At 36.6% G+C, this 13602-nt stretch overlaps 1 protein-coding gene and 1 non-coding gene across 2 annotated transcripts in view; both read left to right on the top strand.

Annotated features, from left to right (window-relative positions):
* ADAMTS19 (ADAM metallopeptidase with thrombospondin type 1 motif 19) overlaps positions 1–13602 on the top strand; it is a 326216-nt gene that overhangs the window by 57068 nt on the left and 255546 nt on the right. Inside the window, exon 3 of the mRNA XM_064275572.1 lies at positions 8736–8901. Within this exon, the coding sequence (XP_064131642.1) occupies positions 8736–8901 (166 nt within the window). The remainder of the gene's footprint in view (positions 1–8735; positions 8902–13602) is intronic.
* TRNAG-UCC (transfer RNA glycine (anticodon UCC)) lies at positions 4578–4648 on the top strand. The gene has a single exon. It is a non-coding gene; the product is annotated as a tRNA-Gly (tRNA).

Below are 13602 nucleotides of genomic sequence, written 5' to 3'. Positions count from 1 at the left end.
GAGTTGATTCAACATGTGACAACAATGACAACATATTGAAAGGATGTAACACATGAAGCCATTGTGAAGCCTCCCACAGTAATATCTGTAACCAGTGTTGTTGTTAGTGACTGTTGAGTCGGTCCCCAACCCATAGCAACCCCATGCACAACAGGATCCTACCTTTGGAATTCATAGGGTTTTGATTGGCTGGTTTTTCAGAAGTCGATCTCTAGGCCTTTCTCCCTAGAAAAGATTAAAAAAAACCAAACCTGTTGCCATCAAGTCGATTCTGACTCATAGTGACCCACTAGAGGGTTAAGAAACCAAAGGACTGAAATTTTGTCTGGGTTCATTTTTGAATATGAGTCAAATAAGTGAAGCTGCTATGAAATGTCCCTAGGCTTCCTCTAATAGCCATTTCCCACCATGCGTCACTGGCCTTGCTTGTCCTCAAACATGTTATTCTTGTTCCATCTCAGGGCGTTTGCTCTTTCCTCTGCCCAGAAAGTTCCCCCTAGACCTTGGCCTGGCCACCTCTTATTCCGAGTCTCTGTTCAGCTGTTGCCTAGTAACAGGAGACTTTCCTTGTCTTTAGAGATGCCCCTCCCCGCCCCCTCCCCCCAATTACTGGGGATCTCACACATGTTCTTTGAAGCGGATAACTCATCCTTTTGAAATGGTTGCTTCCTACTACTGCCTTGGCGCTTAGGTATCTGGTGGTATATTTCTAGGCTATTTTTTAAACCATTTCTTGTGTTGTGAAATAGGACACAGATAAAAATAAGTGCACGTTTGATCAAGGTAAAGCTTAAGCAATGGTTATGAAGAAGATACATGTATAAATTCGACCCATTTGGATAAATGGAACATTGCCTCCCCTCCTACCTTTTTATTGAATAAAGGGTTGAATGAATGAATAGCTAATAAAACTATAGTATATTTATAGGATAAACTATAATTCAGCGATAGAGCCTGACTTGTAAATATTAATGCTATTAGGAAACACAAGCTATTCTTTAATGGAGAAAACAAAGTAGGGTATAAAACTCTACTGCATGCGTACATGTATGTGTAAACACACACAGGATGCGTACACACTTATGTATGCCTGTACATGTATGTGTATTTTGGTAGAGTGTAGGGTAAGAAAAACATACATATATAAATATTCCTTATGGTAGGATTTGGGATAATTCTTTTTTTTTTTCTTTACTGTATTTTACAAATGTTCCATTATAGAAAATTCTGGTTTATAATCAGAAAATACGTTAAGAAAGAAAATAGAGAACAAAAGTAAAAGAAAGGGAAAAATAAAGTAAAAATAAAATACCAAAGTATTCTTCCAAGGCTGCCAGATTGTAGGCACTGCCATTGAATGAAGCCTGGAGGTGAAACCATTAGTGAGCTCAGAAAGCAAGTGTACCTTCGGCAGCCAAGAAGTCTGATCACATAAAAACAGTCATCTCAAGATAATATTCGTGGCTTTCAATGCAGTGTTTTTGTTGTCTGCTTTGTGAGCGATGGGGCCTGGCCTTCTTCTTGATATCACATTTTGGATATCTACCATCTGTGAGGTGTTTTGCTTGACATCAAATCCTTAGTGCAAAATTTTTTAAAGATAAGGGTTATTTGGAATAAGAGTCATGGCAGGCCCACTCTTTTTCGGATATCCTTAACGGCAGCATGTGTTTGAAGCCGGGAGTCTTTGGTTTGACTCCTATCTTCACCATCCGTTTGATTTGTGATCTTAAGACACAATAAATCTTTTTGAAATTCAAGATTTTCAACTGTAAAACTGATGAAATTAGCACATGCTTCCCAGCTTGCTGTGCAGATTAAATGAAATAATTCATATGAAGTGCCTGACATCAATCCTATCACTTTTTTTCTTATAAATATTTTAAAATAGGTTTGACATAGAGTAAAAGACTGTATGATTTTTTAGCCTAGATAACTAGAAAAAAGACAAAACCATAAATGGAAATACAAATTTAGAGAGAAGGTGTTAGTTTGGGGAGAAAGATGACGCAACTGCAGTGAGATAAGAAGAGACTAGGAGAGTGGAGTGTGGATGCTTCACTGCTCGGAGGTTTGAAAACCACCTGCAGAAAGGACTTTGAAGACTCATTAGAGTGATAGATACAGAGAACGATTGCTGGCCAAAGAACTACCTTGGAATGAGGAACATGACGTAGTTAAGCAAATAGTTGATAGAGGAAAGTCCTAGATCAATGTAATGTTCGCAGAGGAAAAAAGTGATCAGGGATCAGATGCCGTAGAGAGGAGAATAATGACAGAGAAAAGGAAATTATGGGTGGCCTCAGAACAATTTCTGAGTTCAGTAGGGGAGAGAAACTAGAATATACATAGACATATAGGTAGAATGCAGGTGGTGGTGGTGGTTGTGTTGTGTACCATTCAGTCGATTCCAACTCATAGGGACTCTGTAGAGTAGGGTAGAAATGCACCATAGGGTTTCCTAGGCTGAAATCTTTATGGGAGCAGATTGCCAGGTCTTTTCTCCCATGGTGTGGCTGATGAGTTTGAAACATAATGGTGACCTTTTTGTTAGCAGCGTAGCACTAAGGCTCCTTAGAATGCAGGTAGCAAGTAAATACAGAATGATATGTTAAAACCAAAAATTAATTTGGAAATTGAGAGGCCCAGATTCTAGCCCTGACCTTTAATTAACTCTGATTTTAGGCAAGTCACGTAACATTTCTTAGTTTTGGTTTAAAACTAAAGATGGTAACATGATTTCTAAGTTTCCCTCTACCATTGTAGTTTTATCATTTGTGGTAGTGAATCAAGATCTCAAGATTCAGCCCAGCCTAATCCTACCTCATTAACATAACATAGCATAATCTAATCCTCATTTACATGACCTAATCCTGCCTCATCAACGTAAAAGTCAGCTCCCTCCCAAACTGGACCATAACCATGAACGTAGAGGCTAGGATTTGTAACATCACAAAATGGAGGACAACCAAACAATACTGATCATGACCTGACCAAGTTGACACATATTGGGGGGGATGCAATTCAATCCATGACAGATATCTTTTCCTTTGATATCAAAAGAAAAGAGTATTTCAAGTTAAAAGAAACATTCCTTCAGCACCTGCTGCGTACCAAACATTTTCATTTAATAGTGAAGGCATGAAAATGAGCACTAGGTCAAAACCCTTCCCTCATGGGGGACCCTTAGCTCATGGTCTAATCATAGAGTCATGAAAACAATAACCACATAGATGTATTGGTACAATAACAGAAAATGTATAATACAAAAGTGGATAGGGAAGGCAGTGGCTACTTTCTTTGGAGAGAGAAGGGATGTCACTTGATTTTGAAGAACTGATAGCTTGTACACTGACAGTGACATTCTGAAAAAAGACTATAGAATGTGCGATGTAGCAAAATATGATCATTTGACTAAAAGCTATTATGAAATATATTAAAATATAAGGTTTGTTCACTTAATTAAAATTTGTATGTTTTTTTTTATGGTTACGTATGAAGTTTGTGTGGCAAAAATAAAACAGAGGTAGGCGAGAGTTTACCATAAAAAGCTTTATATATATTTTCATTAAGGATTTGGAGTATACCTTCATGGGCATAAAGGGAAAACATTTAAAAAGTTGAATCAGAAAGTGTGTTTTAGAATGATGAAATGAAAGGATAGATATAGTATCAGAAGTTTATATAAATAAATGTCAATATAGAATGCGTGAGAAATCACTCCCATTTATGGTAATATTAAAATGATTTTTTATTTGAATAAAGCATAAAACAAACTTGTTATAATTGAAGGAGCCCTGGTGGCACAACAGTTAAGCGCTTGGCTGCTAACTGAAAGATTGGCGGTATGAGCCCACCCTATGACTCCGAGGGAGAAAGACCTAATGATCTATTCCCATAAAGATTAAAAAAATTACACGCTAGAAAACCCTGTGGGGCAGTTCTGCTCTGTCTCATGGGGCCACTATGAGTCAAAATCAACTCAACAGCACCCAACAACAACATTATAATTGATGTCAGCAGTGTTTTATGCTTACATTTTAAACTATATAATGCTTTATTTACTTAATGACATGTACCTTGTTACATTATCATGCAAAAAATACTTAGAAAATAAGGCCAAACTTGTATAGAAGTCAGATCATATATAGCCTCAGACATTAGCCTAAAATGTTTTTACAAGCATATACCTTTGCCAGATCCTTTCAACAACGTCTACTACTACTGTTTAGAAATAAAACACACTTGCTACTTCCAGTATTGCAGTAATTTCTCTAATCCATCTTATACATATGATAGCCTAATCATCCTAAGACATTCAAGACATTGATTTTCTTTTCCTATAAAAAACTGTTATTTGATGTTTCCCAAAATATCGGTGCATCTTATTTATTGGCTAAGTTTTCCAATTCTCTGCTCAAGCCAAGCGTCTTCCTTTTCCAGCTGTTTCCTAGGCTCCACATCCTCTTTGTCCTTTTTCATAATTCCTCCTCTCATAGGGAGAAAATTGGCCCCAATCTTGTTCAGATTCTACTATCGCTCAAGATCTTTCTCATATCCTGGGATTATAATGACCTGCACTGGTGGTTCAGTGGTAGAATTTTTGCCTTCCGTATAGGAGACCCAGGTTCGATTCCTGGCCAGTGCACCTCATGTGCAGTCACCACCAATCTCTCATTGGAGGCTTGCATGTTGCTGTGACGCTGAACAGGCTTCAGTGGAGCTACCAGACTAAGATGGCCTAGGAAGAAAGACGTGGTGGTCTGCTTCTGAAAATCAGCCAACTAAAACCCTGTGCATCGTGATGATCAGATCCCCAACTACCATGAGATGGCAGAGGATTGGGCAGAGTTTCGTTTCGTTGTGGATGGGGTTGCCATGAGCTGGGCTGACTTAATGGCTGCTAACGATTGCCTTCCTCATGTCCTTTTTCACTTACTGAATTTAGTTTTTGTGATATGCTATTTATTTTTTAACAGTATATTGTAATAGCCTCTTTTAATATTCAAAACTTAATGAGTAGTCAGTATTTGTTCTAGAGAGCCTCAGTCAATTCACTGAAAGTTCATCTGGAAAATCAAGGTTCTAGAAAATAAAAAGTGAGATTTGTAAGCATGAACCAAGAGAAAACTTGAGACAATTATAGTAGTACTTCAGTTATGTAAGTGAGCGGGAAGTAAGGCATGAAAGTGAAATAGTTGTCCCAGGAGTAGTGGGAAAAAGATTAGAGAGCATATATTGCTTTGTGTTCCATCTAATTTTTTAGTTATATTTAGAGTTTTAGAATCTGTACATATATTTAATAGATCATAATTTGAATTTGAACAAATGAACCTTTTATATTTGGTAAACTGAAGCAATAATATGTAAACTTTCTTGCACATTGATCAAATCAAGTTTCATGTTGTGATTAGAAGTTGGGGCCAGTGTCAGTACACTTACGTGGAGATCTATGTTCGTCATTGTATAAAAAGCATGAAAAAAACCCCAAAAACCAAAGCAGTTGCCTTCGAGTCGATTCTAATAGTGACCCTATAGGACAGAGTAGAACTGCCCCGTATGGTTTCCAAGGAGCAGCTGGTAGGTTTGAACTGCTGAACTTTTGGTTAGCAGCTGAGGTCTCAACCAGTGTGCCACCAGGGCTCCTATAAAAACCATAAACCTGTTGTCATCGAGTCAATACTACTTATAGTGACCCTTTAGGACAGAGTGGAATGTCCCCATAGAGTTTCCAAGGAGCTCCTGGTGGATTAGAATTGCTGAACTTTTGGTTAACAACCATAGCATTTAACCACTACGCCACCAAGGTTTCCATAAAAAAAAAAAAAGCATAGAGGCATCTAAATAGAGAAGAAAAAAAAAAATACTAGAACCAATAAGAAAATAAATGGTAGTTTATTTTCACATAAGCTGTCATAATTTGTAAAAAATTGTCTTACGAAATTGTTAGGGCAAACGATAACTTTAAATGACAAAAGAACAGATTCCATCGTATGAGAAAATGCAACAACAGAACTAAGGTAAGAAACAGCTTAAGAAACAACTACTAACTTAATGCATTTCCAGATATGTGCATGAAATGTCTCAAAATACACCTACTCCTCAGTTATCAACTATCTCATAAGCTGACATTTTGCATTTATCACAATAGTAAAAATATACCATCCACATATTTTGCACATTAACAGCGTACATCTGGCAGTAAGGAGTGCTGAGGTGCGAGGCTAGAGTAACGCTGGCTGTGGTGGTTAAGGGTATGTGTCATCTTAGCTGGGTCATGATTCTCAGTGGTTTGGCAATTATGTAATGATGTAATTTGGTAGTTATGTAAAGGTATAATTTGGTGGTTACATAATGATGTAATTTGACAGTTATGTAATGATGTAGTTATCTTCCATCTTGTGATCTGATGTGGTCATCCTCTGTTTTCATATCATGTCGATTTTCGCATAATGACCTGGTCTTTGGTGCCTAACCATGCTGACAAGTGAGGAGTGGGTGCAGTTAAAATAATTTTGAAAAGACATTAAAAAAAAATCAATCTAGAATAAAAACATGTATGTAATTTAAATTTATTTTTAATAGAGCCTAGAGCCACATTACTTCACATTATCTTTTCTTTCCTTGAAATCGTCCATTCTAAAATTGGGAGGAGGATATTTGCTCTAAGGCAAATGCTGCCAAATTGTGCATTGTTGAACACAGGCATACTTGTGCTGAGAGATTATTTTGGGGTTTGTACTCTTCTGTGGCTTGCCAAATCACAATGAAGATAGCAATCTTTTTTAGTGGAAAAAGTGAGCCCTTTGTGAGGAAACAGAAAACCTCAAGATTTTCTGCATGTTTGCTTAACTAACTCAGTACCTTGAAAGATACTGACTCAAGCTGAAACACTTTTGTGCACCATCAGATAGAATTCTGGTCACAGTCATAAAGTCCACATTGTGTCACTTGGTCCTAAATATGCCCCAGAATGAACTCAGTCTGGCATATAGTGCTGAGACAGTAAATATGTGTTGAATGAATGAGCCACTGTTTATATTTATTCAAACTTTTTTTTCTCTTTAAAAGTGTCCTTCCTCTTTTCTAACCTAACAGATAATTATATATTATGAAGAGGTTTTCAAATCTTAATTTTAAAAAACACTTAGACTATTTAATATTCTAATATTGGAAACAAGTATTAAAATTTGATTCGTTGGATATATGAGTTCTTCAGTTCATATTATATATTTATTCATCCCTGTTTGGGTGCTCATATTTAGTGTGATCATTTTTATCATTAAATAAAAATAAGAATGAATATTTATTGGGTACTTACCCAGTGTCAGGTCTTACGATAAGAGCATTACATGCATTTTGAAGAATTTAATACTCAAAACAACTCTATGAAGTTGTTCAGGTAAAGGCACTGTAACTTTGTCATAGTTACATGACTAGTAGTAAGTTATAAACCCAAATAATCTAAGCCAAGAATCTGTTCTTGGGGCCATTAAAATTTACTTACACATTGGTCTGCAATTAAATTTTATAAGGTTTTTTGGTATAAATCTATGTTTATAGCCCAATGAAAGACTGTATCAAATGATGTCATTTATGATTTAGGTAAACTGAGCATATTTACCTGAGATTTTCTCAATGAGCACCATGAAAGTTGTCTTAATCACCAGCCACACTCTCAGTTTTATTAGTGGCCTTAAATACTGAGTGAATCTCAGAATTACAATAATATATGAGACAAGAAGAATAAAATATTTCTGTATTTGCACAGTCTAGATCAATGGTATATACTGTGATATCATCTATCCCTGACTCACATGTTGATGCACCACGTCCTTAATGACCAGTAGTTAATGTTTTCATATTTAAGACTTTTTCTTTTTTCCCCCATCAAGTTAGGCTCAAGGAGAAATTTTCTGAATTTCATGTAATTATTTTAGAATTCAAGGTAGTTTTAGATTTTGAGAGAAGCAAAACATGTATGGAATACAAAATAACTAATTGGAGATTATATTAAAGTTACACAAAAGTGTTTAGCCTAGATAAATTACAAGGATATCTACTTGTAAGTCTTTATTTTTGTTGAGCCTAACTATATTTTGTGGTTTTAGCTCTCTACTCCCAATTGACTGACCTTAAAAACATGGCATTGGGTGAAATGAAATTTAATTTAGTGATGCTTCATTTTTCCTCTACTTTATTGTCCAAAGAATTTACAAGGAAGAGGGTTTAGACGAAGTCTTTAAGAATATTTTATATATTCATTTCAATGTTAGTCTCCTAGACTTGCCTGCGTATGTTACATAAATTATTAAATAATGAATGTCAAAAAATTGGACCGTGGGATATATGCAATTAAAAATTGTATTGCTCTTTCTGTACATGCTGTACATGCTGTACATGTAAGTGACCCCATGGGTCTCCCAAAGTGAGCCTTTAACATTCCAGAACTTTTACTGTGCATCTGTTGCTGGCATCTAGCCTCCCACCCACACAGGCTAAGACTGACTAAATGAAGTTTATGCTAGTGTCATAAAATACATAAAGATGAAGTAATAAAATGGGAAGATGGAAGATAGTTACCTTACAAATGGGGTTGCTAAAATAGCTTCAATAGAAAACTTTTACATTTGCACATATGTGGAAGATAAATAGTGAGTGTGTGAGTAGGGGAACCTAGAAACTAATTTCTTTAATGGTATTGCTTACATATCTTTTTATGTTATGTATTCCAGATGGGATTTATACAGATCAATGAGGACTTCATATTTATTGAGCCACTCAATGACACAATGGCCATAACAGGTCACCCACACCGTGTATATAGGCAGAAAAGGTCCATGGAGGAAAAAGTCACAGAGAAGCCCGCTCTTCACAGTCATTACTGTGGTGTCATTTCAGGTAATGCCTTCTCCTGAAAGGACTTAACTGAATACACAATATGAGACGAATCCTTTAAAAATTTAAAAATTTCTCTCTCCTTTTGTCTCTGTCCCTTTCTCTCTCATCCATCTATCTGTCTGTCTGCTTTATCTTCTTTTTTATGTAAACTCATTTTTGGTTAATGACAACTAAATTTATCCAGTTTAGACTTATCTTTTAGTTTTCTATGAAGCACTACATTTCAATTCCAAAACATGGAAACTCAGAAGGACTTCAGAGATTAACCTACAGCATGTGTTATACCTTTCTTGAACTGTGAAGTGTGCCTCATTGGATACTGTTCACTTCACTGAAATGGATATGACACTGAGAGAATTCCAGATCTCCTGAAACTGAATACTGTGAGCTCATAGCCTTATTTTAGTCCACCTCTGTGAGAACATCGTAGATATCCCTGTACTTTGACTACAAGTGTCCCCCCCCCTTTTTTTTTTCTTTAGCCTATATTAAACATCATCTTAGAGGTTAAAATCAGCAGAGGAATAAAAAGAAGAGAAAAGATTTGTACCTTTGATTTCTATTCTCAGTATCACAGCCCCTTAAGTCTAGAAATAAATATTCCCAACCATCAAATCCTCATTTCTAATTGTCTGCCAGATCAACCCAGAAATAAAAGAAGGGTGACTCTTCTGTGCACATCCTTAAGTCACTTTAGGCAGAGATCTGTGGTATTTATAAGAAAGGTAAGGGAAATTAATGATTTCTATTACATAAGTAGGATCTGAAAGGCATAGCTAATGGTCAGAAAAAATGAGACGTTACCCTAGGAAACATTTTTAGATATTTATTCCAGACATTTCAGTGTATAATATAGCTAATTAGAATTTGAGGAAATATAATTTTATTGACGAATTCCTGGTGTACTTTAAAACTGGACTTGCAGATTTAAAATTTAGTGCTAATGTAATTAGTGCCAAGATGTTAATTCTAAAATTGATTATGATATTTGAGGTTGATTTAGACACATTAATTGTGACAATAAGTAACATTTGCAGAGTCCATGGGATGTTCACATCACCAATTGTTTAGGGTTTTCAGATTCAGGAAGAATTATAATATGTTTCTGTTCAGAATGTATTTGTCTCTGTGCTTTCTATCTTCTTTTGTGAAAGCTCATGATATCGGTCTGTGTGGGTATCATTTTCACAAGTGTTTAAGTGAGTTTATCTTCATGTCACACTATTCAGTGCACAATATCAAGTCTCTTCACTATTCTAAGAGCAATAAACACAAGAGACAAAGACAAATGAACGTAAGTCCTAGTATGAACAAGTAAAAGAGGAGCTTTTGAATTGTGAAATGATAAAACAACATCATCTTAGATTTAGAGATTGACAGATATGAGTTATCCTGAAAATCTGTACTACCCAATGTTCAAGGCTTAGTAAACTCCAGCTGTTCTGATTTCTCATGTACATTGATGACACAGAGCAGGCTCTGCATGCCACTATGCATGGAGGAAGAGTTCTAGAAAATTCCTAATTTTAATAGGTTAACAAAGCATAAATACATGGTTCATATTTTGAAAACATTGTTCATAAGATTTCTGTTACATGGTTTCTGTCAGGCATGGCTGTTACAGATTAATGTTTACTTACTAGGTTTAAGGAGACCCTGGTGGCATAGTGGTTAAGAGCTGCAGCTGCTAACCAAAAGGTCAGCAGTTTTAATCCACCAGGTGCTCCCTGGATACCGTATGCAGCAATTCTACCCTGTCCTGTAGGGTCGCTATGAGTCGGAATCAACTCAACAGCAATGGGTTTTGGTACTAGGCTTAAAGACTGATGTATACATACATGAATGCTAGGCTCTCTGTCATCAGCTTAATGATTTTTTGTGCTTACGTATCTTCAGATACTTTTTAAGAGTCCAGAATTGTTTTAAATTTTAAAATGGGCGATCCATGAAATAAAAAATTCATTTATTTGTACTGATATGTCTAACTGCAGCTCTTCTTACTTCAGACTGATATATTAAAATATTAATAACATGATTCCATTTGAATAATGTTGCAGTATTTACCTTTATAAAATGGAATCATAATTTTGTTTTTCCACTATTCAATTTCATCATTTTAGTGCCTTAGGTACATTGTGCTTACACGTATCGATTACATGATTATTTTTTCCAAACAGGGGCCTTCATATTTTAGGATAACTTTGTTGTGTTCTTTTATTAAAAAGGAGGGGAACAAAATTGAGGTTGAGTGTCAGAAGTCCTGGGTTCAAGACCCAGCACCAGCAGGGTAATCCTGTGCCCTTGCCTTACTCGTTGAACCTTAGCTTTTTTATTTATAACATAAATATGGCCAGTTACCTCACAGGAGTGTAGAGGTAAATGACACAGCTCTTATTCTCAAGAGGTGAACAATTTATTGTTTTAGATAAACTGGTAAATCAACAATTATATCATAGCATGATAAGAACTATGTCAGAGTCAGGATTCTAAGCTTCTGAAAGTGCAGAGCGGAGCCTCAAAGGTCAAGTAAAACTTATCCAGGGTAGAAGGAGAAGAGGGAGCAGAGTGTGAACGTTAAGATAATGGCCGTAGAGGTCAGAGTGCCTGTGTTCAGATCCCAGTACTGTCATTTACTAGGTACATGACCTTGGGCAACTTACTTTCTCTCTCAAAGCCTTTGCCTACAATATAAAAAATGGGGACAGTGATACCTGAACCTCAGGACTGCTGTCAGAATTACGTGACTTTATGTGTACAAATGAAAAATGCATGTGAAAATTCTAGCACATGTTGACAGATGGGGAAAGAGAATTTCAGGAAATGGGAACAACACATTCAAAGGTATGAAGGTGTGAGAAAGTGTCAACAAGAGGAGCTGAAGCCAAGTGCCTGCAGTACCGATATGAAATACAGCCCTGCAAAGACAGTCCTGGACTAGATAATGAAAGAACTTGTGTCCCCTGGTAAGGACTTTATCCTAGAAGCCAAGGATGGTCCTTGAATATTTTAAAGCAGACATGTGACTCTCAATATGTTTTCTTTAACATTTTAGTATAAACTTATGAGTATGCCTAGAACTGTTTGAAAGAGAGTTTTATAGAATTGAGGAAGACTGATCTATTAAAGGGATGAGCAGGACATAGAGATCACGTCTATTCTTAGAGCCAGCGTAACCAGGCAGCTACTGAAATAGCTCCCATATTCCACCCATAACTGTGGGAGAGATGGTTGCCAGGATGTGGAGGGTATTGTGGAGCACACGCAGTGAGCACCAGTGATCACGCGTTTCAAAATGCCTTCTCTAACCAGAAGTGCAATATCAACTACAAGCATATGGGTAGAAAATGATCCCAAGATTTGAGAGATGAAAAAGGAGCTCAGCATAGTTGATGTAAACAATGAATATTAAAGGAAACATCTTAATAAAAATATTACTGTAATATCCATGCTTTTCACACACAATGGCTAGCTTATATGATGGAGTCTACCATGAAGTTGAGAATTTTAAAAATCCTGGAATCTTCCAGGTAGCCTATTTAAATGTTACATGCAGATAAGGAGGCATGAAGCTGACTGGGGCCAACGCAACCGAAACTAAATAAAGAAAACATACTTTTCTCTTTCTTACATGATCTACCTACCAGCCTTGTTACTCTTAACAAGCCCCCCCTTTTGAACACTCTTCATCTCCTTGGTTTCTATTTTAGCTCTCCCATTATTTTTCTTACATCTCTGTCTCCTAAATGCCCGTGGCTTCTTCGATATGTGTTGTTGTTGTTGTTAGTTGCTGTTGAATCGGCTCTGACTCACAGTGACCTTATGTATAACAGAATGAATGTTCCCTGGTCCTGCACCGTCTTCATGATTGTTGGTATTTTTCAGTCCATTGTTGATGCTGTTGTGTGGTACCTTTCCACTTAGGGGGCTCATCTTCCAGCACTATGTCAGACAATATTCTGTTGTGATCCATAGGGTTTTCACTCACAAAGTGTCAGAAATAGGTCACTATCCTTTCTTCCTAGTCTGTCTTAGTTTGGAAGCTCCACTGAACCCTGTCAACCATGGGTGATCCTGCTGGTATTTGAAATAACAGTGGCATAGCTTCCAGCATCACAGCAACACACAAGCCACCACAGTATGACAAAGTGATAGACAGGTGGTGGTTTTCTATATGTCTGCCCCCTAAATGTAGGTATTTTCCAAGGTGTCCTCCTTTTCTTTTTATTTCTCATTCCACATACTTTCCTAGGGTGATAAAATCTAAATCTGTGGTTTCAGTTCCTACCTAAACATTGATAAGTTCCAAACAAACTTTATTTCATCCTCTCGCCTGAGTTCCAGGTGTGTAGTAATTTCTATTCAGATGTCTCTCAGGTATCTTCTTTTGGACAATTTTTTGCTATCGAATGCATCCTTCTGAATCTCACATGCTTAGTAAAAGTTAACACTGGTGATAGCTATCACTTATCATACTTGGTGAATATTTGTTGGCTATTACTTAGAGTTTCTCATTTCCTTTCAATGTCAATGAAATATCATCTGGGAGAACTTCCAGGAATGAGTATATGTAGGGAAATTTCTCTTGATGGGTTTATTAGGTGTTGACCCTGCCAAGACGAGTCTCTTCATGTCCTTGTAGAAATGTTCTTTACTCAGTATTTATCATAAGATAATGTATATCTGTATATAGGATTGTTAAGA

The sequence above is a fragment of the Loxodonta africana genome, chromosome 2, assembly GCF_030014295.1.
Source record: "Loxodonta africana isolate mLoxAfr1 chromosome 2, mLoxAfr1.hap2, whole genome shotgun sequence".
NCBI classification, from domain to species: domain Eukaryota; kingdom Metazoa; phylum Chordata; class Mammalia; order Proboscidea; family Elephantidae; genus Loxodonta; species Loxodonta africana.
The sequence above is the reverse complement of the archived record's forward strand: the minus strand, read 5'-3'. Positions and strand labels throughout refer to the sequence as shown.